This window comes from Stenella coeruleoalba (assembly GCF_951394435.1).
Source record: "Stenella coeruleoalba genome assembly, chromosome: 16".
In the NCBI taxonomy this organism is placed as follows: domain Eukaryota; kingdom Metazoa; phylum Chordata; class Mammalia; order Artiodactyla; family Delphinidae; genus Stenella; species Stenella coeruleoalba.
In genome coordinates this window covers 35,900,101-35,925,749 of record NC_137162.1, presented here as the reverse complement: position 1 = coordinate 35,925,749, position 25,649 = coordinate 35,900,101, and the positions used below count along the sequence as shown (strand labels likewise).

The 25,649-nt window shown below is 35.4% G+C and overlaps 1 protein-coding gene across 1 annotated transcript in view; it reads right to left on the bottom strand.

Annotated features, from left to right (window-relative positions):
* The window catches only part of LOC307175458 (uncharacterized protein), a gene marked incomplete at its 3' end in the record, with an annotated part of 118,811 nt that extends 106,962 nt beyond the window's left edge, over positions 1–11,849 (bottom strand). Inside the window, exon 1 of the mRNA XM_079900570.1 lies at positions 11,727–11,849. Within this exon, the coding sequence (XP_079756696.1) occupies positions 11,727–11,823 (97 nt within the window). The 5' untranslated portion in view covers positions 11,824–11,849. The remainder of the gene's footprint in view (positions 1–11,726) is intronic.
* Positions 11,850–25,649: the final 13,800 nt, after the last annotated feature.

The following is a 25,649-nucleotide window of genomic DNA, read 5'->3' as shown; positions in this document are numbered from 1 at the left end:
TTTCTGGAACACAGCATGAAATGCAAACTTTAGGAGAAATCAATTCCAAGTACCAAAAGAACTGTCATTTTCACCACGTCTCTAGTTTCAATATAGGTAATTTGGCCTCTTAAGTCTTTTTTCCTCAATTACCACAAAATTCTTAAAAATGAGACTTATGTTTTTTAATCATTCTGTGTTCCGGGCGCTCATCTTACCTTATTTCATTTAATTCTCCCTGTTCTATGAGGGAGGTATTCTACAAATGAAGAAATTGATGCTCAGAGAGGTGTTCTAATTTTAAAAGGTCACTTAGTGGTAATTTAACCAAGAGGACTTCTACCTTGTACTGGCAGAGCTTAGATTCAAAACCAGTAAAGTACATTGAAATATTACATCAAAAATTTGTTAAATTATTAAGTAAGTACATGGTAATTGCAGAAATTTGGGAAAAATACTAAAGAGAAGAAATTAAATTCATATTACTCTAGCAGTCCAGAGAAAACTGCCCCTACATTAAGATATATTTCCTTCCAAATATAAATATATAGGCTTTTTTTTTTAAGTGCAGCCCATAATCTTTTCTCCTACAAATTCTGCTTCCTGAGTTGCTTTTTCTTCACTATCGTACTAGAAAGAGCAAGCTGAAAAAAATATAATGGAGAAAACAATTAAAGATTGGCAAATTGATAGAAGAATAAATGTCAGCACGAAATTAAAGAAGGATAAAAAGAAAGGGAAAGAGGGAGAAACAAGCTGATCACTGCACAGAAAAGTCACCGTCATATGTATTGATGTCTTGGACATATCAAGAAAAGACTAAATTGTCTTCTTTTTAAAAGGATAGAAAAATGTATAATTTTTTAAAAACATCAAAGAAGAGCTAAACTTTCGGGGAAACATCATCACTTTCAGGTGTCAGCGTCAGGAAATCTGAAACATTTTTTCTCTTGGTCCTCCCAGCCTTGTACAGGGTCTTTATTTTGGAGAAAGGGTCTATTATCTCTTGTCACCTTAAATCCCACATCACTCATCTATAGCCCACATTAAATCAGGGCTTAGGGAGTGAATTACAAAATAGCAACTCAGGAAAACAGCAACTTCCATTGCTGAAGGAAGAAGTGAGGGTGGGGATGAATGCTGCAACCAGTCTCTGGATACTTCGGATTGATTCAGGCGTTCAGCTAAACCACCTCTTTCTAATTCATGGGCCAGGAAAAATAAAACCTACCATTATAACTCTGCCATAAAGTAGTAGAAATTTACATCCAATAGCCTGGAACCCCAATTTCTTCATTTCAATAGCTGATCTTTAACATCTCAGTTTGGAGAATCCAGCTATTAATCTTTGTAAATACCAGCACAGAAAGTTATTGATGTATCTGCACTGCAGCACACTGGAACTGAAATGTTCTTTGGATAGTCAGCAAATCCACCAGGACAAATCAAGTCTTACGACCTGGAAGACCCTTATGTTTAGCTTTCCTGAAACTTCCATGCCCTAAAGGAAAGCTACAGATCCACAGATGGGCTCATAAATGCCTTAGAGAGATATAGACCCACCTCATGTCCCATAAGAGATATGCTCTTAAAATTTAGTCATAATTTGGGAACTATACAAAATCACATATGAGATTTGTAAAAGGTAAATCACTTATCAGTGTTATTAGCCCTCCTAAAAAGAATTGTTTCACAACAACAAATGCTTTTATAATGCGAACAATCACTTCTGTTCTTTTAAAAATAAATTCAAATGTTTATATGCTGGATTTGTTTAGAGGACACGTGACTTTCTTATCGCCATATTTTAGCCAGCTCCTAGGTGGCAGCTGTGCCCCAGTAAATCTTACTAAAAACACTTTGCTTTTCGAAATGCAGACAGCCCCCTTCATCATATGCACCCCAGGAAGCCTAGTTGTAGGAACGTGAGGATCACAAGCTATATCCAGAAAAGAGCTTCCTACTGCTCCAAGTTTTTTTTTCATTTTCATTTGTGAAGGTTTCTCTCCTTAAGCTGAACCTCACACTGTAAAGTTACCCACAGCCCTTTAAGGAGCCGCACATTTAAATCACAACCTATAAATATTAGAGATGAAAGATAACTTTTAAAATGAGGAAGTTCAACTTCTGGTTGTTTGAAATTAGAAACTGAGGTCCAGAGAGATTAAGATAGACTGTTCATTTTTATACAGGGAGTTATCAAAAGAGCCATGATCAAACCTAGGTCTTCTCATACTAAAAAGTATGCTCTTCCTAATACAAAATGCTGCCTCCTCTGCAGTACTTAAATCCCTGTAATTGATATCCATTTCTAAGCCTATCTGTAAGTAACAAGTATGATTAGAAAAAGATTAGAGAGTCAAATACTAACTCATATTTTTTCCTTTGACTGTGTTTTGTAGGTTCATCTGAACTAAAACAAAAGGGTATTTTTAAAAACTTCTTCCTGCTCATAAAATTGTGAATTCATTCTTGAAAATGATGCTCACATTCTATGTACTTTCCAAATACAGAGATGCCTAAGATGGGGAACTTTCAAATATAACGAAGGTTCTTGCAATTGAGAATACTCTCTAACCAAATTACTTCCATCAGCCTGGTGCTTCTGAGGTCTGGATCTAAGGGGAATATTTTCAAAGATGAGCATGAAACTGAAAGACAGTACAGGCCTCCTCTTATCTACCTGGAGTTTTAAAGTCATGAAAACCTTGTGTGCAGCTTTGAAAAGCTGCCCTGGAACATGGAATACAGCCTTTTCTCCCCAGTGCCGAAGGTGGCTTCTTCCAACTGCAGCTTTACTATCTCTCAAGACGGCCAGTTAGATGAAACCATACTTGCAGAAAGCCTGAGTGAGTCTGAGAGCCTCCCCAGCAACAAATTAGGTAGAAAGAAAGTGAGCTCCAGTGGCGTGTATCATGTAAAGATTTGGTTCCCAAACGGTTGCTCATTGGAGTAATCTGGGGAACTTTAAAAGTACTAGCTGCTCACAAAGGTTGCAAATATTCAGTAGGGTTATGGAAATTTCCATTAATATGTTTTAAAAATCCTGACCTACTGATTGAATTTCTGTTTGATTAATTGATTTATAAATCTATGTCCCTTTTATGACTCCTTTTCTTTCTTTTAGGCTTGGAGTTTCATTAAGTTTACCCAGATCTTAATGCACACATATTACTTGATGATTTACAGTGGATTTCCTCTACTATAATATTCCTCAACCCTGTATTGAGCATCATTTGGGGAGCTTAAGAGGAAAAACAACAACAACAACAACAGACGCCCAATCCCCAAAAGAGTCTGAGTTAATAGATCTGAGGTTGAACCAGGGCTTAAGTACTTTTTCAATGCTCCCCTTAGTAGCCAGCCTTCAAGATGGTCTCCAATGAATTCCACCTACTGGTACTCGCATCCTGGTAAGGCACTCCCACACTGTGCCAAGGGCTGTTCTACATGACCAATAAAACAGTGCAGAAGTGATGATATAATTAGGTTATAAAAGACACTGCAGTTTCCATCTTAATTGTTCTCTCTCTCTCTCAGATTTTTGCTCTGGGGAAGCCAACCACCATGTCATAAGCAGCCCTATGGAGAGGCCTATGTGGCAAGGAACTGAGGCCTCTTGTCAACGCCATGTCAATGAGTTAGCAAGTCGATTCTCCAGCCCTATCAAGCCTTTCAATGACTGCATCCTTTGTCCACATCTTGACTGAAACCTCATGAGACACCCTGAGCCAGAAGCACCCAGTTAAACAACTCCCAGCCGCTCAGAAATTGTAAGAAAGCAAATGCTTATTCTTTTAAGGTGCTAAGTTTTAGAGTAATTTGTCATACAGTAATAGATAACTAATATACTTCCCACATGATTTAATTAGCAGAAAAGACTGAGCCATGAAAAAGATTAAAGTTTCTGGATAGCTTATTATTATGATAAGCTATTTTCATAACTCTATTATGATAAGAGAATATACTATGTAAAATTTCATTAAAAATTTTATTGAGTTCTTTTATGGCCCACGGCTTGTTGAAATTATTATGTGCACTTTAAAAGAACATGTCTATCTTGCATTTGTTGTGTGTGTTGTATTATAAATGTCAGTTAGATCATGCTAGTTGTTAGTATTTTCCAGATCTATGTTTTTTGTTGTATACTTTAAATATTTTATTTTTATTTATTTTTAACATCTTTATTGGAGTATGATTGCTTTACAATGGTGTGTTAGTTTCTGCTGTATAACAAAGTGAATCAACTACACATATACATATATCCCCATATCTCCTCCCTCTTGCGTCTCACTCCCACCCTCCCTGTCCCACCCTTCTAGGTGGTCACAAAGCACCGAGCTGATCTCCCTGTGCTATGTGGCTGCTTCCCACTAGCTATCTATTTTACACTTGGTGGTGTATATATGTCCATGCCACTCTCTCACTTCGTACCAACTTACTCTTCCCCCTCCCCGGGTCCTCAAGTCCATTCTCTACATCTGGGTCTTTATTCCTGTCCTGCCCCTAGGTTCTTCAGGACTTTTTTTTTAGATAACATATATATGTGTTAACATACGGTATTTGTTTTCCTCTTTCTGACCTACTTCCCTCTGTATGACAGTCTCTAGGTCCATCCAGCTCACTACAAATAACTCAATTTCATTTCTTTTTATGGCTGAGTAATATTCCATTGTATATATGTGCCACATCTTCTTTATCCATTCATCTGTCGATGGACACTTAGGTTGTAAATACAGATCTATGTTTTTACTCTCTTTTTGCCTAGTTATTCTATCAATTTCTGAGAGAGGACTGTTAAATTCTCCAACTATGATAATGGATTTATCTATTTCTCTTTTGAATTCTTTCAAATTTTTCTTCCTATATTTTGAAGCTCTGTTGTTAGATGCATGAATATTTATGATTGCTATATCTGCCTTATGGATTCACCAATTTTCCTTATTAAATATCCAAATATCCTTCTTTGTCTCTGGTAAAAATTTCTGTCTCTGGTAAAACTCTTTGCAAAGCCTACATTATTTTTGATATCCCTTCTTTTAATATCCCTAACCTTCTATGCTTATTATTTTCATGGCATATCTTTTTTCGTCTTTTTATTGTCAACTTATCCGTGTCTTTTATTTAAAATACATCTCTTATGGAAAGCCTATAGTTTAACCTTGTTTTTAAAATCAGATTTGACAGTCTCTGTTAAAGTGTTTTGCCTACTAAATGTAATTATAGACATGTTTGAATTGGAAATGAGTAGGTCTATAATTTTACTATTTGCTATCTCTCTAGACCAACAGATTTTTTTTCTTTCTTCTTGACTCTATTAGGTTTTTCACATTTTAAAGCATCTGTTTATCTGTTGACTTGTTAGTAATAGACCTTTGCATTTTTAGTTGTTGCTTAATGATTACAATATTCATTTTTAATTCTTCACAATCTTTAGTTAATATACAACTTGACATAAAATAGAACCACATAAGTCAATTTACCTGTCATTTTTATGCTTTAATTTTCCTTTGTATTACACCTGAATGCATTATAAAATCCAACAAAATAATAATTTTTTACAGTCTTATTTTTAATTAAAAGGAAAATATATTTTATATCACAGATATATACCATTTCTGATATTCTTTATCTCGTCCTGAAGATCTGAGTTTCCCTCTGTTATCATTTCCCTCAGTCTCAAGAAATTCCTTTAATGATTTTATAGTACACTTCAGCTGGCAACAAAATATTTGTAGTTTTTATTGATTCAAAATGTTTTTATTTCACCTACTCCAGATGTATTATTTTTAATACTGAAGTTTTTTTAATATGAGATAAACGTCCACATGACAGTACACAATTTCACATTCCACTTACAATTCTCAAGAGGATTTTCAAAATGTTTGCACTCTTGAAGACTTGCTTTTAAAGTCAATTTAAATATCCTATAATTGTATTAAATTCTTTTAAAATTTTTGATAAATTTTGTAATACTGTAAGTTTGGTAAATTTTGGTGCTCCTTCTCCAAAATTATTTGGAAATCTGTAGTCAACTATTCAACAAATGTACTGCCACAAAATTTCAGCCTTTGAAGCTTTAAGCAAACTATAATTACTGAAAATAAAGCTTATAAAGATTTAGAAATTTATCTCAAAAAAGGGGAACTAAACATATTTTTAATGAGAACTAAAATGATATGCAAGATTTAGTTTTAATTTCCAGCCATTTTACTTTTGATATCTCACCTTGTAAGAAGATGCTTTTAATGGAGCTTCTATAAAAATAGATAAATTTGTAGATAAACTTTTATTATGAACTGGAATGGGATGTAATTAAGAAGACCTACATTTTTTCAGCATCTAAATTGGTCTTTTTAATGTCCATGGGATCTGTAGTGAAGTTCTCACTTTCATTTCTGGTAATAGTACTTTGTGTTTGCTCTCTTTTTTTCTTAGTTAGCTTGGCTAGGCATATCAATTTGATTGATCTTTTCAAAGAAGCAGTTTTTGGTTTTGTTGATTTTTTCTATTGATTTCTTCTTTTCAATTTAATTGATTTCTGCTCTAATTTTTCTTTCTTTCTTTCTGCTTTGGATTTAATTTGCTCTTTTTTTTTTTAGTTTCCTAAGGAGGAAGCTTAGAATAGCTCTTTTTTTCTAATACACACATTAGTGTGTTTCCTAAGGAGGAAGCTTAGAATATTGATTTTAGCTCTTTCTTTCTAATACACACATTATATGCTATAAATTTCCATCTAAGCACTGCTTTTGCTGCATACCACACATTTTGATAAGTTGTGTTTTTGTTTTCATTTAGTACAAACTCTTAATTTATCTTGAGATTTCTTCTTTAACCCATGTGTTATTTGACATGTGTTAATTTCCATGTAGTTGGGTATTTTCCAATTATTTTCTGTAATTGGTTTCTAGTTTAATTCCACTGCAGTATGAGAGCAGACATTGTATGATTTCTACTCTTTTGCATTTGCTAAGGTGTGTTTTATGGCACAGAATTTGGTCTATCTTGGTGAATATTCCATGTGAGCTGCTATTGTTGGAAGTAGTGGTCTTTACATGTCAATAATATCCAGTTGATTGATGTTAGTTAGACATCAACTATGTCTAACTTACTGATTTTACTGTCTTCTATGTTACTTATTCAACTTACTGATGTTCTGCATGTTAGATCTGTCTATTTCTAACGGGGGGGGGGTGCTGAACTCTCCAACTATAATAGTGGATTTATCTATTTCTTTTTGCAATTATATTAGTTTTTGCTTCATATAAATTGCTGTTGTTTTGTTAGTCACATACACGTTAAGGATTATTGTGTCTTATTGGAGAATTGACCCCTTTATCACTATGTAATGCCTTTCGTTATCCCCTATAGCCTTTATTGCTCTGAAGTCTGCTCTTTCTGAAATTAACATAGCTAATCCTGCTTTTTAAAAACTAATTCTAACATGGTATATTTTCTTCCAACCATTTACTTAAAATTTTTATTTTTGAAAATAGCATTTGGATAGAACTATTTTCTAAGTTTCTCAATAAAATAAGATCAATTGGTTGGTCAGTAAATATCTCAAAAATCACAAAATTTATTTTTTTTACCTTATTTCACTGTCAAAATTGAACCTGTTGCGGTGATAAATTATATACTTGCCCTAGCCCCTCGTGGGAAACTTCTTCCTCCTGTGACCCAACTCATCCTTAAAGATGAGCCAGTTATTTTCAGAGTCAGAATGAGAACCAGTAACAGGGAGCTCCACTTATAAATATGTGTAACTGACACTAACCTCCTTGTTTCTATGTATTACACCACTAGGAACTACTGGTTCTTACCTTGGAAGTGGCAGTTAAGGGTAGCTACACAGAGAAGACACTAGACTCAGTTACAATATGATAATATCATAGATCCTTTCTATTTGTATCTACTATGGACTAGGCACAAGTTTGGTATTTACATTATTTCAATCCTGACACACAGGAATCCCTATGTTTGTCATTGATAAGACTGAGTCAAGGAGATTATTTTATTGCCTAAGATTATAACCTGGAACGTGAAAGAACTGAGACTAAGCAGTAGGTCTGTGTCATCTCTTTCTTCTTTCAGATTGCCTCTCCACTGAACAGCTCTTAAGAGAGTGTGGTTAGAAATGTCTCTGGAAGGCATAGATGTTACTTTTCATTTTTAAGTAATGCTGCAACTTCTTTCTGTCTCACGTACGCTGGAAACACTGCTGGGCATGTAAAGTAGGCATGTCTGAAATTTCCACAATTTAAGTAGAACCCACAAGTAGGGACCACAAGTCCTGGACCAAGTGTTACTGCCTCACAGAACACTGCAGCACAAAGGAGCAGCACCCATGGACATGTTCTATGCCAACTTTCTCTCTAAACTACCTGAATTCTCTCCATACTATGTCTGTCACAGGTGGAGTTGACCTTAATGCCTGCCTGGTGGAAGTATAGAGGCAGCCCTGGGGCACTATATGATTCATTTAGACTGTCTTCATGGTCAACTTGGATAATTCATATTTTTAAAAAATACTGCATTGCTTTAAATTACGTACCTTTTCTCCTATAGAGATCAAATTAGTGATGTGAATATCAAATATTTTCAGTCTGTGTAATAGAAATTCAGCATCAGATTAGAATTTTATTAGCTTCTTTCACTTGTAAAATATAAGGTAGTAGGTGAGTCTCTACAAACAGAATAAGGTACATGGTTTTAAAAATCATTCACGTAGACCTGTTGCTCATTTTTGCAAGCAACAACTACAAGTATTTATTTAGCTAAAGGATTTGAGATATCAAGAAGATTTTAAAATATTACAACCCTGCTTCCATTCCCCTTTCCAGTTCTGACATCACTAATTGTTTACAGCATTTTTGTTGTTGTTGCTGCTGTTGCTGAGCTGAGATGTAACCTAGAATTCTTCTCAGATTAATAACTTGGCATTGGATATCTGAATAAGGCTTTGATATATGCTGCTTTGCTTAGTTTAAAGGTAATATGAAGACCAGATTAGTTTTCAACATTGCCCATCTCTACTCCCAACCTACTTATACAAATGTATCTTCCAACTCCCCAGAGTTTTCTGATGTGGGTCCTTCTTGCCATTCAGATAAATCATATTGGTTGTATTGACACCTGTGCTTATTTACACTTCTGATAAATTGATTCTGTCAGATTTCTAAACGTTTTTGATTATATACCCATAGTTTTTGGGCAAGTACCCCCAATATATTAGTATTTATTGAGTTGGCTAAGAAGTTCGTTGGGGTTGTTCCATAAGATGTCATGGGAAAACCCAAATGAAATTTTTGGCCAACCCAGTATTTACCTATGAATATCATATATGCACTATTGTGTTAATATGGTATATATAAATATATATAAATATACAAACACACACTTTTTTAAAATGAGGATAATAATAAATAGAAATAGAAATTCTAATACCCCCTTAACTTTTGGACACTAGTGTCTTATACAGTGGAGTTATGAATTCACAGTCTATGGAAGCTAGGTTCTAAAGTCAAAACATACGGTTAACTTCACAGACAGCCACGTTACCCTTAGAAATCACTTAGAAGACACTGTTTTGGAGACTGATAAATAATTTCTCAGGTTTATAAATAAACACACAAGTTCGACATAGCTTGTTTATTTTTTAACGTTGAAAAAGTAGCTGTTGCTTCAGTTGAACAAGTTGTGAAGTAGTTGGCTTAGGGATCAGATTGCATGAAAAATATGTGCTAAACATTAGATCACACCGAATTTTCTGTGATATTCATACTATGTACTTTCAGAGATAGGAGGGGACTGAGGAACAAGGGGTGGAAAAGCAGATTCAAATCCCTTATTTCACATTCTCACCAGGACATATGGATCATTCAGTGCTATGGGGGATGGAAGCACCCACACAGTTTAAATTCTGTCTGTCTGCCTGCCTCTGTCTGTCTCTCTCCTCCCCTGTCCCTACCTCTATCTCTTGTTTCTTTATCACACCATCAGACTTGTAACTGAGTTCAAATGAACTAAATGCAAGTTTATAATGACTTCTTTGCATAACACTTTTCTTCTCCTTTCTCATTAACAGATCACTTACTATGCTTTTATCATGAGCCCTTCCCCAGCTCTCTCTCCAAATTCTACTAGTATTTTAAGATCAATTTCAAATTCAACCACCCCCCAAACTAAAATTTGCAACAAACCTAAGTTCTTGTCATATTTGAATTATGATACCAATTCCCCTCCTGTTTCATTAAATTGAATATTCATATGAAGTTTATTTACCTTATCTCCCTAACAGTTTAGGCATTTTGACTTAAACAATTAGGCAGAATGGTAAGGATATAGTAGTAGGAATCCTGGCTTGAATCCTAATACCTCTCTAACAGCCTAGTGCTGTCCATTTAGTATTTCTGATTATCCTCTTCCTGATCATCGAGTAAGACTGCACTTCCCAGCTTACTTGAAATTACATATGACCTGTGATCTCCTTTGGCTGATAAAATGTGGGCCTTTCACTTTGAATTATATGAGCTGTCCTCCCCTGACCCCTACCATAACCCAGAGTGAAGCGTCCATCAACCTGATTCCTATTCTGAAGACAAAATGGAGCAGCGACACTAACAATTCAAGGTAGACATGTAGCATAAATGAGAAATAAAATGTTTTTTATTAAACCACTACAATTTTAGGATTGTTTGTTACTACAGCATAACTTGCTCTATTCTGAATGCTAGATAGAGACTTTTCTATCATGCACAAAATAGAGATAACAATAACTTACCTTAAATGTATCATCAAATTTTATAAGAATCAAATAAAATATATAAAATGCTATAAAATTCAGAGAAGCATTAAGAATAAAATAGGAATATCAAAAATGTCTCAACTTCTGTTTATTACTGTTTCTACTGATGATCAGACATGTAGATTATTTCCTCTTATACTGTTAGTACTTTTTACCTCTTTAATTAATTGAACAGCTATTTACTGAGATGCTAAAACCAGCGCCAGATAAGGACAATGAAAGAAAACTATAAACCTATATTCCTCATGAATATAGATGCAAAAGTTCTCAATAAAATATTAGCAAACTGAATTCAACAACTCATTAAAAAGATATGATCATCTCAATACTTGCAGAAAAAGCATTTGACAAAATACATCTTTTCATTAGCTCATAGAAGGAACACATTTGCTACAGAAGGAACATACCTCAGTATAATAAAGGCCATCTATGGGACGAGGTAGTGGAGTAGAAAAACGTGAGCTCACCTCTTCTTATGAAAAAACCAAAATCACAACTAACTGCTGAACAACCATCAACAACAACAAGAAAATACTGGAACCTACCAAAAAAGATACATCCAAAAAAGACCTACATCCAAAGACAAAGAAGAAGCCACAACAAGACAGTATGAGGGGCAAAACTGCAATAAAATCAAATCCCATACACACTAGGTGGGTGACCCACAAACTAGAAAATAATTATTCCACAGAAGTTCTCACACAGGAGTGAAAGTTCTGAGCCCCACGTCAGGCTCCCCAGCCTGGGGGTCTGGCAACGGGTGGAGGAGCCCCCAGTGAATCTGGCTTTGAAGGCCAGCAGGGTTTCATCACAGGAATTCCACAGGACTGGAGGAAACAGAAACTCCACTCTTGAAAGGTACACGTAAGGTCTCACATGCACCAGGATCCCACCCAGAGAATAAAAGCAGTAACCTCATAAGAGACTGAGCCAGACTTACCTGATAGTATTGGAGAGTCTCCTGTGGAGTCAGGGGGCAGCTGTGGCTCACTGCAGGGACAAAGACACTGGCAGTGGCAGTTCTGGGGAGTACTCATTGCCGTGAGTCCTCCTGGAGGCCACCATTTTCTTACCAAGACTTAGCCCCACCCCCCAGCCTGTAGGCTCCAGTGCTGGGATGCCTCAGGCCAAACAACCAATAGGGAAGGAACACAGCCTCATCCATCAGCAGACAGGCTGCCTCATGTCTTCCTGAGTCCACAGCCCTCTGGACACAGCCCTTGGCATGGCCCTGCCCCCTCAGAGGGACAAGACCGAACTCCACCCACCAGTGGGCAGGAACCAGTCCCTCCCACCAAGAAGTCTGCACAAACCTCTTAGCCTCATCCACCAGGGTCAGACAGCAGAAGCAAGAAGAACTACAACCCTGCATCCTGAGAAATGGAAATCACAATCACAGAAAGTTAGACAAAATGAGATGGCAGAGGAATATGTCCCAGATGAAGGAACAAGATAAAACCCCAGAAGAACAACTAAGTGAAGTGGAGATAGGCAATCTACCTGAAAAAGGCCATATACAACAAAGGCCACAGCTAACTTCATAATGAACTGTGAAAGGTTAAGAGATTATCCTCTAAGATCAGGAACAAGACAAGGATGCCCACTCTCACCACTCTTATTCAACATAGTTCAGTAAGTCCCAATAAATAAAAGGAATCCAAATTGGCAAGGAAAAAGTAAAATTGTCATTATTTGCAGATGACATGATCATATATATATAGAAAATACTAAGGACTCAACCAAAAAACTGTTAGCTAATCAACAAATTTAGTAAAGTTGCAGAATATAAAATCAACATACAGAAATCAGTTGCATTTCTATACACTAACAATGAAATATCTAGAAAAGAAATAAAGAAAACAATGCCATTCATAGTAGCATCAAAACCCATAAAATACTCAAATAAATTTAACCAAAGAAGTAAAAGATCTGTACAATGAAAAATATAAGACTTTGATGAAAGAAATTAAAGAAGATACAAACAATTGGAAAGATATCTCTTGTTTATGGATGGTAAGAATGTTATTAATGTGTCCATATTATCCCAAACCATCTATAGTTTCAATGCAATCCCTATCAGAATTCCAGTGGCGTTTTTACAGAAACAGAAAAAACAATCCTAAAATTTGTATAGAATCACAAAAGACCCCAAATAGCCAAAGCAATCTTGAGGAAGAAAAACAAAGCTGGAAGCATCATACTTTCTGATTTCAAATTATACTAAAAAGTATAGCAATTAAAACAGTATACTGTACTGGCATAAAAATAGACCCATACACCAATGGAACAAAATAGAGAGCCCAGAAATAAGCCTATATATCTGATCAATGGATATTTAACAAGGGAGCCAAGAATACTCAATGGGGAGAGAATGGTATCTTCAATAAACGGTATTAAGAAAGCTGGATAATCACATGCAGAAAATGAAACTGGACTCCTGTATTACATTATTCACAAAAATTAATTCAAAATTGATTAAAGACCTCAATAGAAGACCTGAAACTGTAAAACTCCTAGAAAAAGAGATAGGGAAAAACCTTCATGTTGATCTTGGCACTGATTTTTTTGGATATGACATCAAAAGCACAAGCAATAAAATAAAAAATAAACAAATGGGACTACATCAAACTATAAATCTTCTGCACAGCAAAAGAAACAATCAACAACATGAAAAGGTAGCCTTTGGGTGGATGAAAATATCTGCAAACCATACATTGGATAGAGGGTTAATATCCAAAATCTATAAAGAACTCATACAACTCAATAACAAAACGATAAATAATGGGCAGAGGAATGAATAGACATTTTTTCTGAAGAAGACATACAAATGGCCAACAGGTACATGGAAAAGATTCTCAACATCACTAATCATCAGGGAAATGCAAACCCAAACCACAATAAGACATCACCTCACACCCATTAGACTGGCTATCATCAAGAAGACAAGATTTAACAAGTGATGGTGAGGATGTGGAAAATTGTGCATTACTCAAGTATGTAAGTATAAATTGGTTCAGCCACTATGGAGAAAAGAATGAACGTTCCTAAAAAAAATTAAAAATGGAACTACCATTTGACTCAGCAATCCCACTTCTGAGTATATATCCAAAGGAAATGAAATCAGGATATTGAAGACACCTGAACTCCCACTGCAGTGTTATTCATAACAACTCAGATATGGAAACAACCTAGGTCTCCATAAATGGATGAATAAAGAAGATACATATATCTTCTCTATCTCTATCTCTATATTTTCTTTATCTATACCTATCTATCTATATAAAATGAAATATTATTCAGCATGAGAAAGAAAGAAATCTTATCCGTGACAACACAGACCTTGAGAGCATTATGCTAAGTGAGATAAGTCAGAGAGAATGATAAATACTCTATGATAGCATGTATTGATATATGTGGAGTCTAAAAAAGCCAAACTCATAGAAACTGAGAGCAGAATAGTGGTTATCAGGGGTTGAGGGCTGGGCAAACTGGGGAGATCTTCATTAAAGGGTACAAACTACAAACTTGCAGTTATAAGATGAGTGAGTTCTGGAGATCACTATAATCTAGTGCTTATAGTTAACAATACTGTATTATACACCTCAAAGTTGCGAAGAGAGTAGATCTTAAATGGTCTCCCCGTAAAAAAAAGAAATGATAATTATGCAACATGAGAGAGGTATTAGCTGATGCTATGGTGGTATTCATATTGCAATATATAAATGTATCAAATCAACACACTGTACACTTTAACCACACACAATCTTATATATCAATTATATCTCAATAAAAATAATAAAATAAAAATTTTAAAAAGATGATAAATTTTGTATATGTAACAGTTTTTCAGAGATTCCATTGATAAGTTTCAGAGATTTTTTTCCCTCAATACAAACTACATGAAACCAATTTAAAATACTCTGTGGAAGTGTTACAGCTCTTTCAGAATTTTTCTAGCAGGTTTTTCGGGCCACATGGGAAACCACCTCCTTCCCCCCCCCAAAAAAAATACTCTGTGGAAACATGTACGCTAATATTCATAAACAAGAATGCCTGTGTAGTAGACTTTCTACTTTATGAAAAGAGAGTGATACAAAACATCTGCCCGCACATTAGGAACATAACGCAACCCCCAGTGAGACCAAATCTGTGATATAAATATGTTTTTTCTACTCTTGCAAAACAACATACAACCTCATGATGGGCATTTTTCAGGACTTCCATTTAGCCCAATGGTCACCATGGTAACAATGTGAACACACTGGTTTGTCTGCACTTTCTCATCTAAGGCTGAATGACCAGAGTAGGCCACTTGGCACCTGAGATTTCCAGATATAACAACACATACTCCCCACAGAGTTCATAAAATTGCTCCTCAGTCCGTCTGAATCAGTTGATATGGTAGCCAAAATGGCTGGCTGGTGTTGCTGAAAATCCTGATACTTCTGGCATCTTACACACCAGAGTAGACCAATTTTACCGTATGTTTTTCAAAGTGGCAGGGCACGGGCTACGCCCACGGGTCTTACATGGTGATTGGTTGCAAGATAGATAATTGGATAAAATCATGTAGATGATTAAACAGGCATCTAGGTAGAAACCAAAAACATTTGAAATGTGGGTAATAAATATTTTTATCCAGATGTTGAATCTTATATAGACACAAAGTAAATTTTTCATTCATAGCAATTTTGAAGTAGAATGATAACGACTGCTTTTCTCCTTTTCACCTAAGCTGGCTCTAAAATTCACTCTCAAGAAGAGAGTAAAGATTTTTATGAGGGAAATTGGCTAATGTTAGCTGATCAGTACATATTAGTTTAATGAATGAATATAAAACTAATGCCAGTTAGTATTTTTAACAGGGAGTCCCGATAGAAATTCAAAAAAGAATGTTTATAATTTGTAAAGTATAATCACAAGAATTTAATTTTTAGTCTAGTTAGAAAGTTTATGATTACTCCAGTTTTATAGATGAATAAATATGAGGTTATGCAACTCAAAGACACATAGCAGGTAAGTGGCAGAATAGAATTCAGTATAAGGTTTTCTAGTGGTAACTCTCACATCTTTTATAATTCAATATAGTAGATGAGTTCAAAATAATGCTAAGGTAAACTATGAGGTGAAGTTTGATTTATTTATTTTATTGCTGTTTCTGCAGAATTTGGAAGAGTTTGAATAATATTTAAGGTCCCAAATGTCAAAAACAAAATTGTAATGATTTAAGAAGAAAATACAGGAAACTGTCTTTTACCCACGGATAGAAAAGAAGCCTTTTCATAAAAAAACACAAAAAAGAACAAACCACAGGGCTTCCCTGGTGGCGCAGTGGTTGAGAATCTGCCTGCCAATGCAGAGGACACGGGTTTGAGCCCTGGTCTGGGAAGATCCCACGTGCCGCAGAGCAACTAGGCCCGTGACACACAGCTACTGAGCCTGCGCGTCTGGAACCTGTGCTCCGCAGCAAGAGAGGCGGCAACAGTGAGAGGCCCATGCACCGTGATGAAGAGTCGTCCCCGCTCGCTGCAACTAGAGAAAGCCCTCGCACAGAAACGAAGACCCAACACAGCCAAAAATAAATTAATTAATTTAAAAAAAAAGAACAAACCACAAGTAAAAGATTTTAACTTTATTGCATTAAAATTAAAATTTTATTTATTACAAAGAACCCACAGATAAATTCAAAAGGTGAGTCAAAGACTGAAAGAAGTTATTTGCAATGCATACAACCAAAAAGAATTGTTATTCTGAATTTTTAGGGAAAGTTTACAACTGAATAACCCAACAGAAAAATGAACAAAGGACCAGGAATATGAAACTATGGTCAACTTTGCTAGAAATGCAAATTAAATAACAGGAGGAAATGCAGATTTAACCAATAAAATGCAATTTCACGTAGGTTACTTTGGTAGAGTCATCACCCTTGAGAGAAGCATTGACCCAGAAACAACGACTTTGAAGGCAGCCAGATCAAGACAACATTTCAGAGAGAGAGCCAAGGGAAATAAATGCACTCACTTCACTCCCCTACCTCATTCTGATCTCCTGCCAAAGCTCCCTATTGGCTTAAATGAACCAGAAACTAGAGAGATATGGACATGTGGATATAGTCCATATGGCCAGACTGCCAGCACACATAGCAGATGAAGCAGGGTAGAAAGTGTATCTGGAAGGATGGATCAAAGATATTTGACACAGAGGCTCTGATGCTTGGTGCCCTGCCCAAATGACAAATGTCTACAGTTATTAAATGTTAAAAAATGTATAATGCACATACATGACAGAACAATTTTTAACTAGGAAATGGAAAACTTTTACATTATTATTTTTAAAAGTCTAGTTTTAAACACTATATTAAAATTCCTCTTTTGATTCAAATGCATAAATTATCTTTCTACTGGGAACATACTTTACAAAACAACCTATTCTCAAAATTAGATTACAAAAATAGAGCATTTTAGTCTATAACACCAATTTCAAATAGTACTATTTTTTGATGCTTTAGAAAAAGAGTCCTCGAGGGATCAATTTTAAAAAATAATTCCCTAGAAACAGTATAGAGAAGTATATTTATTCTCACTGTTCTACAAGATTTTTTATGTTCTTTGAGGCATACCTTGGAGATGTTGCAGGTTCATTCCAAACCACTGCAATAAAGTGAGTATTGCAATAAAGCAAGTCATGAATTTTTTTGGTTGCCCAGTGCCTATAAAAGTTATGTTTATACTATACTGTAATCTGTTAAGTGTGTAATAGCATTATGTCTAAAAAGATGTACATACCTTAATTAAAAAATAATGCTGTTAGAAAAATGGCGCTGATAGACTTGCTCTGTGTAGGGTTGCTACAAACCTTCACTTTGTAAAAAATGCAGTATCTGTGAAGTGCACTAAAATGAAGTACGACTGTAATTTATTTTCATTTTACATTGTTTGCTTTTGGCCTCTGCAAGTAATAATCTAAAATGTGAGAGTTCATTTTACTCACTTGACTGCACTTTTAATTATACCCTTATGGCACTAAAGGAGCATCTACACAGCCTAGTTCTCTCTTGATTTAGACGGAAGTACATAAACTGAAATCTAGTGAAAGTATCTCTAACAGCTTTCAACTGAGTTTGAAAATGCGTTTCTTTACAGTATGAGCTACATGGTATCCATATCAGTTAAGGTAACCCAAACGAAACAAACTTTTTGTTCTTAGTAGTCTAATGAAATTCAACAATTCATCCAATGCATATTTTGAGTATCTTCTAAGTGTTCCAGATTTTTGAGCTACATCACTGAATTATAGAGAAAGATTTCAGTGCTCCTGAAGCTCACATTCTGGCCGTGGAGACAAGCAATATGTAATAAACATAATAAATATATGAATTGCATAGTATGTTAGAAATGGATATATGCTACAGAGAATGGAAAAAGTAAAAGAGATAAGAGGGACCGGGTCGTGGGGCATATTGCAGAGTTAGGATTAGCTTCATTGAGAAGGTAATATTTATATCAAGATGTGAAATAAGTGTGGGAGGTGACCAAGCTGGAGGAAGAGCTTTCCAGAGAGAAAAGCCATATTCTATATATAAGAGAGTGTGCATGTCCTGAAATTAAAAGACAAGTGTTACTTAGCTGGTATATCATATTTTTCACTTAACCTCTTCTTTATTACATCTCAAACACCATACTTCCTCACCAAGAATTCTGGTTCTCAAATACAGTGGAGATGATCGAATAAGAATAGTCTCATAATTACCCATTTGCTTTACCTCTTATTCCATATGTAATACCAATACTATTACCACCAATTATGATTACTGAAAATAGTTAAGACATTTTTTTGGTTGTTCCCATTTCCTCTATCTTCTTGTGGCTTTCAGCATTGTATGTTGCATATAAGAGCATATAGCCATTACATAGTATATTCTCTCCCTTCTATTTACATTCAGTATTAATTCTATAAGTAAGTGTATATTTGATGCTCACCACCAGTCTTATATTGATGTATCTCTATACATATTGATTTTCTGAAGTTTGTTATTTAATTCCTCAGAAAGGGGACAGGGCAAGAGCATTTCCTGAGTTCTTGTATGCTGGTAACATACATGCTATCTATGCTTGAAAGTCAGTTTTGCTGGATATAAAGTCCTTTGCTAAAATATTTAAAATATATTAATCCAATTTGTTGTGGTATAAAGTACTAGTGTCAAATAGTTTGAAGATAATCTAATATTAGTTCTCATTTACTATTTTTTGCCTAGGCACCCAAATACTTTATTTTTAGGGGCCATACTAAAGAAGTATCTTTCTGTTGATGGTTCTAGGTTGATATTTGTAGGTACACAGTATACTTTTTCAAATTGTAGTTACAGATATCTTATTTTTAATTCAGCAAAGTTTTCTTGAATTATAGTTTATCATGTTTTTCTCCCCTTGCTTTGGCATTTTCTTCAGAAATGCATATTATTTGTGTGTTGGATTTTCTTTGTCTATCTTCAGTATTGGTTTTTTCCTCAAATTATTTTCATCTCATTTTCTTATGTATTACTCCTTTTTATTTTTTATTTATATTAAGACATTATTTACTGTTTATTCATTTTTGTCCACTGTAGTTTTTAGTCCAGTGTTAATTTCTAAAATTATTTCCCCCCTTATTTCTAATTCTTGAGTTCTGTCTTCTCATTTCTGAGTTTTTCTAATTCGATTTATGCGGCTCTTTATATCATATCATTTTATTAACATATTTTTGTTTGTTTTGAAATAGTAAGTTACAGTTTAAATCTGTTTTATGGGATGCCTATCTGGTATGCTTTAGTTGTCTATGGGAATACTAGTTTGTTCTATATTCTCTCTTTTGTTTTATAGTAATTTTGTGTGGGATTTGTTCCCAATGCAGTATATACTGGTCAATTTTATTTGCAACTAGTTTTCTTGGACTTTTAGAAGGCAGAATTCAGGATATCTTTTCTAGTTTAACAGGCCCCCCCACCCCCTTTTCTATTGTATTCACATAGTGTGCGAGAATATGGTGATTTGCTTTCTGAAGTTTTCTAGCTCTGTCTCCCTCTCAATTTTTATTTTGACCTTCTCTGTCCTTTGTCTCCATTGTCCATACCCTTTTCAGTTTTGATTCCACTCCCACCAATTTCTCTTCAATGTTGAGCCCTCTCTTGGAAGAGAGTCCTGCTCAGTGTGAAGAGTTCACAGGAGCTACTGCTCAATTTCTTTAGACTTTTCCATGGGTCCCTCGTGTCTCTCTACTCTTAGAGTGGTCAAAACCCTTGTTAGCTTTAGATGTTGTTCTCAAGTTGGCACCCCCTGCTTTTCAGTGAGTACCTGGGTTATTTGGGATTCTATATTCTTTAGGTCACTCCATTTTTCAGTCACTCCATTTGTGCTTCTTCCTTCAGAAATTATGACACTAGGAAGTTCTAGAAATTGGTGAATTTTTTTGGTCACAAACTTGTACTTTGGGGTTAGAGGGAGCACTATTTTTGTTATCCATAGGTTTTTAGTTTTATTATCTAGTTGCTCTATCTAAGGGGATTGGGAAGTTACCTAAACCATACTTCCTCTACTGCCTTCCTAGAATCTCCCTCATCTTGCCTTTTATGATTAAAATACATCTGTTTAAATTTTCATCTCATGGAAGACTTGAAAACATTATCTCAAAACATTATCTCATTTTTCCCATGGACTCCTGGAGTCCATAAATTGCCATAAGCATTCTCATGACAATTATCCAAGAACAATCTCTAAGATGATGAGCTGCCCTGTTTAGAGGATCACTTTCAGTAATTTTTCTTAGCTGAGTTCTTGCTATGACTCAGACCCTTTGAAAGCTGTTTGGAACCTGAGAGATCAATGCCAAGTATTCCTCTGGGGCCGGGAGCAGCAACTTTTCCATTATACACCCAGAATCATCATTTCTCAAAACTTCTGCCTTTCAATAGAAAAACATGATCATTAGTGTTGGAATGATTTTCCTTTCAGTAGTTGTCACCGATCTCATCTGGACCTGAATAAGCTAAAAATATTTTGGGAGTTGACATATTTCCACATCTTCTAATGGGCCATATGCCAGGGTTTCATTTTCAAGTTCCCTAAAATCACATGAGAAGTGAGATTTTGATATTATTAATATAGCTTTTTAAAGATAATCAATGAATCATCATATTCAGCCAATTATTCACTTTTATATTACCCTCACAGTATTTACTCATGATGTTATTTTTGGGGGCCAATCAGTCCCAATGACTGACTTGTCTAAGATATAGACAGTCTTATTAATGAGTCACTGCCTAACACCCTGCATGATCCAAGAATATCTTAAAACAACAGTTATCAGGATTTCCAAATCCAGGAAGAAGATTAAAGGACATTCTTTAAATAGACATAATCAGTGCTACAGCACCTAATTAAACAGATTTCTATCAGGGGCTGAAAATGTCATTAAATTGGCTGTGTGCTGCTGTGATTAGTTATTCAAGTAAACCTGTGAAGCCAAATGAAAGTTGAAGCAGTCATAAGCTTTCTAATAATGCATCTATTCTAGAATTTTTTCCCAGAAATCAACATCAATTTTGTTAGGCAGTATTCAGAATCCATTACATTCTACTTTCTTGAAAACTCAGAAAACATCAGCACCATTATCCTATCCATTCCTTTTTCACAATTCTGGCTAGTTAGATTTTGTCAGAGTATACCAGAAGCAATTCCTTCAGAAGTAACATGGTTCAAATCTTCAGTTCATTCTCAAATGAGGGGAAGCACGGCACCCTCACACATTGTTGGTGTGTTGTAATCTATTACAAGTATTCTGAAGGGTAATTTGGAATTAGATACCAAGAAGTCTACAAAAGAATATTCTCTTTAATTTAGTAATCCCACTTCCAGGAATATATATATTCTAAAGAACCAATCAGAGCTGTACACAAAAGTTTCCGTGAAAAATATGTTCACTGAAGCACTTTTAGAATAGGGGGATCCTAGAAACAACCACGTTCCACCACCATTAGGAGAATGGATAATGAGGTATGCAACAGCCACACAGATGGTGGAAAACAATACAGCCAATAAAATATCATGTTTGGGAATACTCAGAACTAGGAAATGATCAGTACATTTAATTTTTTAAAAAGCAAGTTGAAATTGGTATATAAATTATGAATTTAAATTTGTTTTATGCACATGGACACTGCAAGTGTCTATGTGTGCAGAGAGAGAGAACAGAGACAGAGAGAGAAAGACAAAGAGAGACACAGAGGAAGAATTTTAGACACCAACATCAGGCTATAAGAAATTATGCATTCTTATATTTCTCTAATTTTATTTATTTATTTTGCGGTACGCGGACCTCTCACTGTTGTAGCCTCTCCCGTTGCAGAGCACAGGCTCCAGATGCACGGGCTCAGTGGCCATGGCTCACGGGCCCAGCCACCCCGCGGCATGTGGGATCTTCCTGGACCGGGGCACGAACCCATGTCCCCTGCATCAGCAGGCGGACTCTCAACCACTGCACCACCAGGGAAGCCCTATTTCTCTAATTTTAATTTAATGTTCTTCAATCCCCTACTCACTCACTGTCATTCTTAGGGCCTCCTTCTACCTCAAAGAAACTTAAAAAAAATATATATTGGATTTAAGTAGTTACAGAAAATAGATGTAGGTACCAAGTTATTAATCCATGATATTTATCATTTTTTCAATGCTCCTAAGCTACAGGATATTCCTATCAAGTATGGTCCCTACAATTTGTCTCTTAGACACTAATGCTTCTGGAAGCTGCAGGGATGTTTCTCACAGCGGTCCTGCACACTGGCACATATTTGGAACCCTATAACTATTTCCCAATCTGGAGATCTCATTTTTCCGTTCCCTAGTCCAGGCAAAGCACTAAATTCTCCCTGGCTCTTTGCTTCTGACTCTGTCTCTCAAACTTCTTCCCTTCAGAGACACATTGAATCCTCATAAAGGGAATTAAGCCCCAAAACTCTTGATTTTCACAATGGTTGGGAGGAAGTAACAGGGAATCCAATTTTCTTTCCTATTGGTGGAAGTGGGGAAAGAGATGTTAGTACATACTTATTTCTTAATTACTCATCCTATTACATAAACAAAGCAGAAAAAAATGTAAGACTGAGATGATATATAACAGAACAGTGTTCATCACTGGGTACAAGGATAGTGAGTGGAGTTTTTGTTTGTTTAGTTTGGTTTGGTTTTTACTTCTAGCTATTTTCCTATTTTTCTATAATGAGCCCATAGAACTAGATAAAAATTATAATTAGAAAAATAAACATTTCATATTAAAAGGGAAAGAAACCCTATCCTAAAATAGACTGATAGTTGCTCTCACTGAGAAGAATCAACAGGTATATTGGTATAAGAATATGCTAAATGTTTGTATTATTCAAGAATTATTGATGAACAACCAATGTGACAAGACTAAATGGATCAGTGAATGTAGAATCCCAGACATTGTATGTGGGCAGAGAGAAAGAATATGTAGAACTACGGAATATATGAGCTGAGATTGAGAAGATCAATAATGTAGGGATGAGGATGAAGAGATAAGATGCTTTGAAGTAAACCAGTCTTTTGCCCTCTTATGGAAAGCCTACCTGTGAACCCTCACAAGATAAACAGCAAGAAAGGAAAAGAAAGTTGCTTGGAAGCAGAGAAGCATCTGTTGGCGTTTTGTCCAGGGCTAAAACCTGGAAAGGAAGAAACATTCAAATAATTACTAGATAACAGATTCGGTGCTACCACAGTTTACCCTAACATTCAGTTAGTAACATATTAATCTCCGTAGGACATTCCTTGAAAAAATGTCTCATGAATTATCTTAATTAAGGTTTTTATTAATACCTTTCTTGACCACTCACTCGTACAGCCAATGATTTTGAAGGCCTTGCACACTTTTAAAGAGACAGTAGCTGGATAAGAGAACAGAGAGTAGAGAGTAAAGGGGAAAGATGATTTAGATATGCTGGAAAGGATGGGTGTTTTCAGAAGACCTAGAAATGCAGAATAAGAAACGTTTTTCCCCTAGTTCTACCAACAGTAAGGGGCCACAGAAGATTTTGAGAAAAGGAATAGAAATGTCAAAATATGTTTCCCAGTAACATGAATTTAGCAGCAGGAAAAAAATGGGTGGGGAAAATACTGGGGCAAAAGTGAAACAAAGGAAAACACAGTTAAGTGGATATAATGATGTTGGTTTCCAGGCAGAAATAAGGACCAGGGCTTTCATTCCAACCAACTATACATCCTCTCATTTTGGTGCATTTAGCATTACATTAAATACCCTGGTTTTTAAGTTTGTAGTTTGCTCATTTCTAACTATTCCTTCTTCCACCACCTCTCTACTACCTGCTCACTTGGTCATATTCTAGATTTTGTCATTACAAAAAGTGATATCACTGTATAAGTGTCATCTGTCACCTCATTGTTCAGCAGGATTGATTCCATTTCTCTGGCTGGACAAGTGGGAGTCCTTCCATCCTTCCCCACTCCATGTGTGCCCTTTCTGAAGGTACAGTGGCTAACTCTCCTTGGTGAAGGAAGACTATTCTCCCATAAGAATCACAGATCAGCATGCTGCCACTTAGGAAAAAGCATGTCAGATCAAGAACTCAATCCCTCTCAGTACTATTTTGTTTTGTTCTGTTTTGTTTCTTCTTAAATGAGCTCATAATAAGAGAATGCAGACTTTTGACTCTCACTTTCCATGACTCAACTTTTCCTTGGTGTTTGTAACGAATTCTTTTCATTTTGGAGTATAAATTCAAAGAAAAGGGCTTCAAGACCACAATAAGCTCTCTGGTCATCAGCTTTTATATTAGTTCCTCAGAGATGTGGCTGCATCTCTGTCAGTGATAAGTAGATCAACAGTCCCTTATTTTAATTATAGTTGATACAAGGAAGTATATTTTTTTTCCTGAAGTTGTATGAATTGAATTCTGATCACTCAGAGTATGGGTAAATGACTTAAGTCTTCCCATCTAAGTTTCAAATTCTATATTTTCTGTTCTTAAAATGTTTCTCTATCAAGTAAACATATTTAAAAGACATATTTTGTTACATGCATGTCAAGACAGACCATGAGTCAAATCTAAATTTCCTTTTAGACTAATACTATAAATCAATAACATCTGTTGATAAGAACTTGTAAGGAATATGAAACGTTAAAAATATTCTTCATTATAAATGACAATTGCCGTCCTATTTGAGAAGTGATTGAGGTTCCTTGGATGTGTGTTTCTCTTTTACTAATATGTAAGATGAAAATAAATATATAGAGTGCATTTTCTATAGGAAGTCATTACAATTCATGGGAAATGGGAGAATCTTCTTCAAAATGTTTAAGCTATTTCTTTGTCTAAAATCTTAAAACGTTTGGATGACAAATTTCAGGATAGAAAAAGCAATGTATAATTTCAGGGCAGGCTCAAGTGGCCACTCCAATTTACCTTTTTAGTTTGCATTTACGTTAGTAGAATAAACCCTCTAACTTTTTTCACCCTCTATAAAACTTTTCAATGTCTGATTTATACAACCCCCAAATCATTTTACTGTTTTATTTTGTTTTAATATGTGCGTTTCATTTTTGTCTAGATGATAACCTCTTAAGGATAAACACGATTTCTCTTTGTTTTTAAATTTTTTTTAGGACTCAGCACTACACCTGGAACATGGAAGGTGCTGAATAAATATAATAGCTAATCTTCCTAACACAATTTTTATTGATTAGGTGAGTTCTTCCCAAACCTATATATATTAGAACCACTTGGGTAATGTAAAACAAAATCCAGGTCCTACTCAGGTTTCCTGAATCTGTGAGTAATAGGGCTAAGGAATTGTTAGAT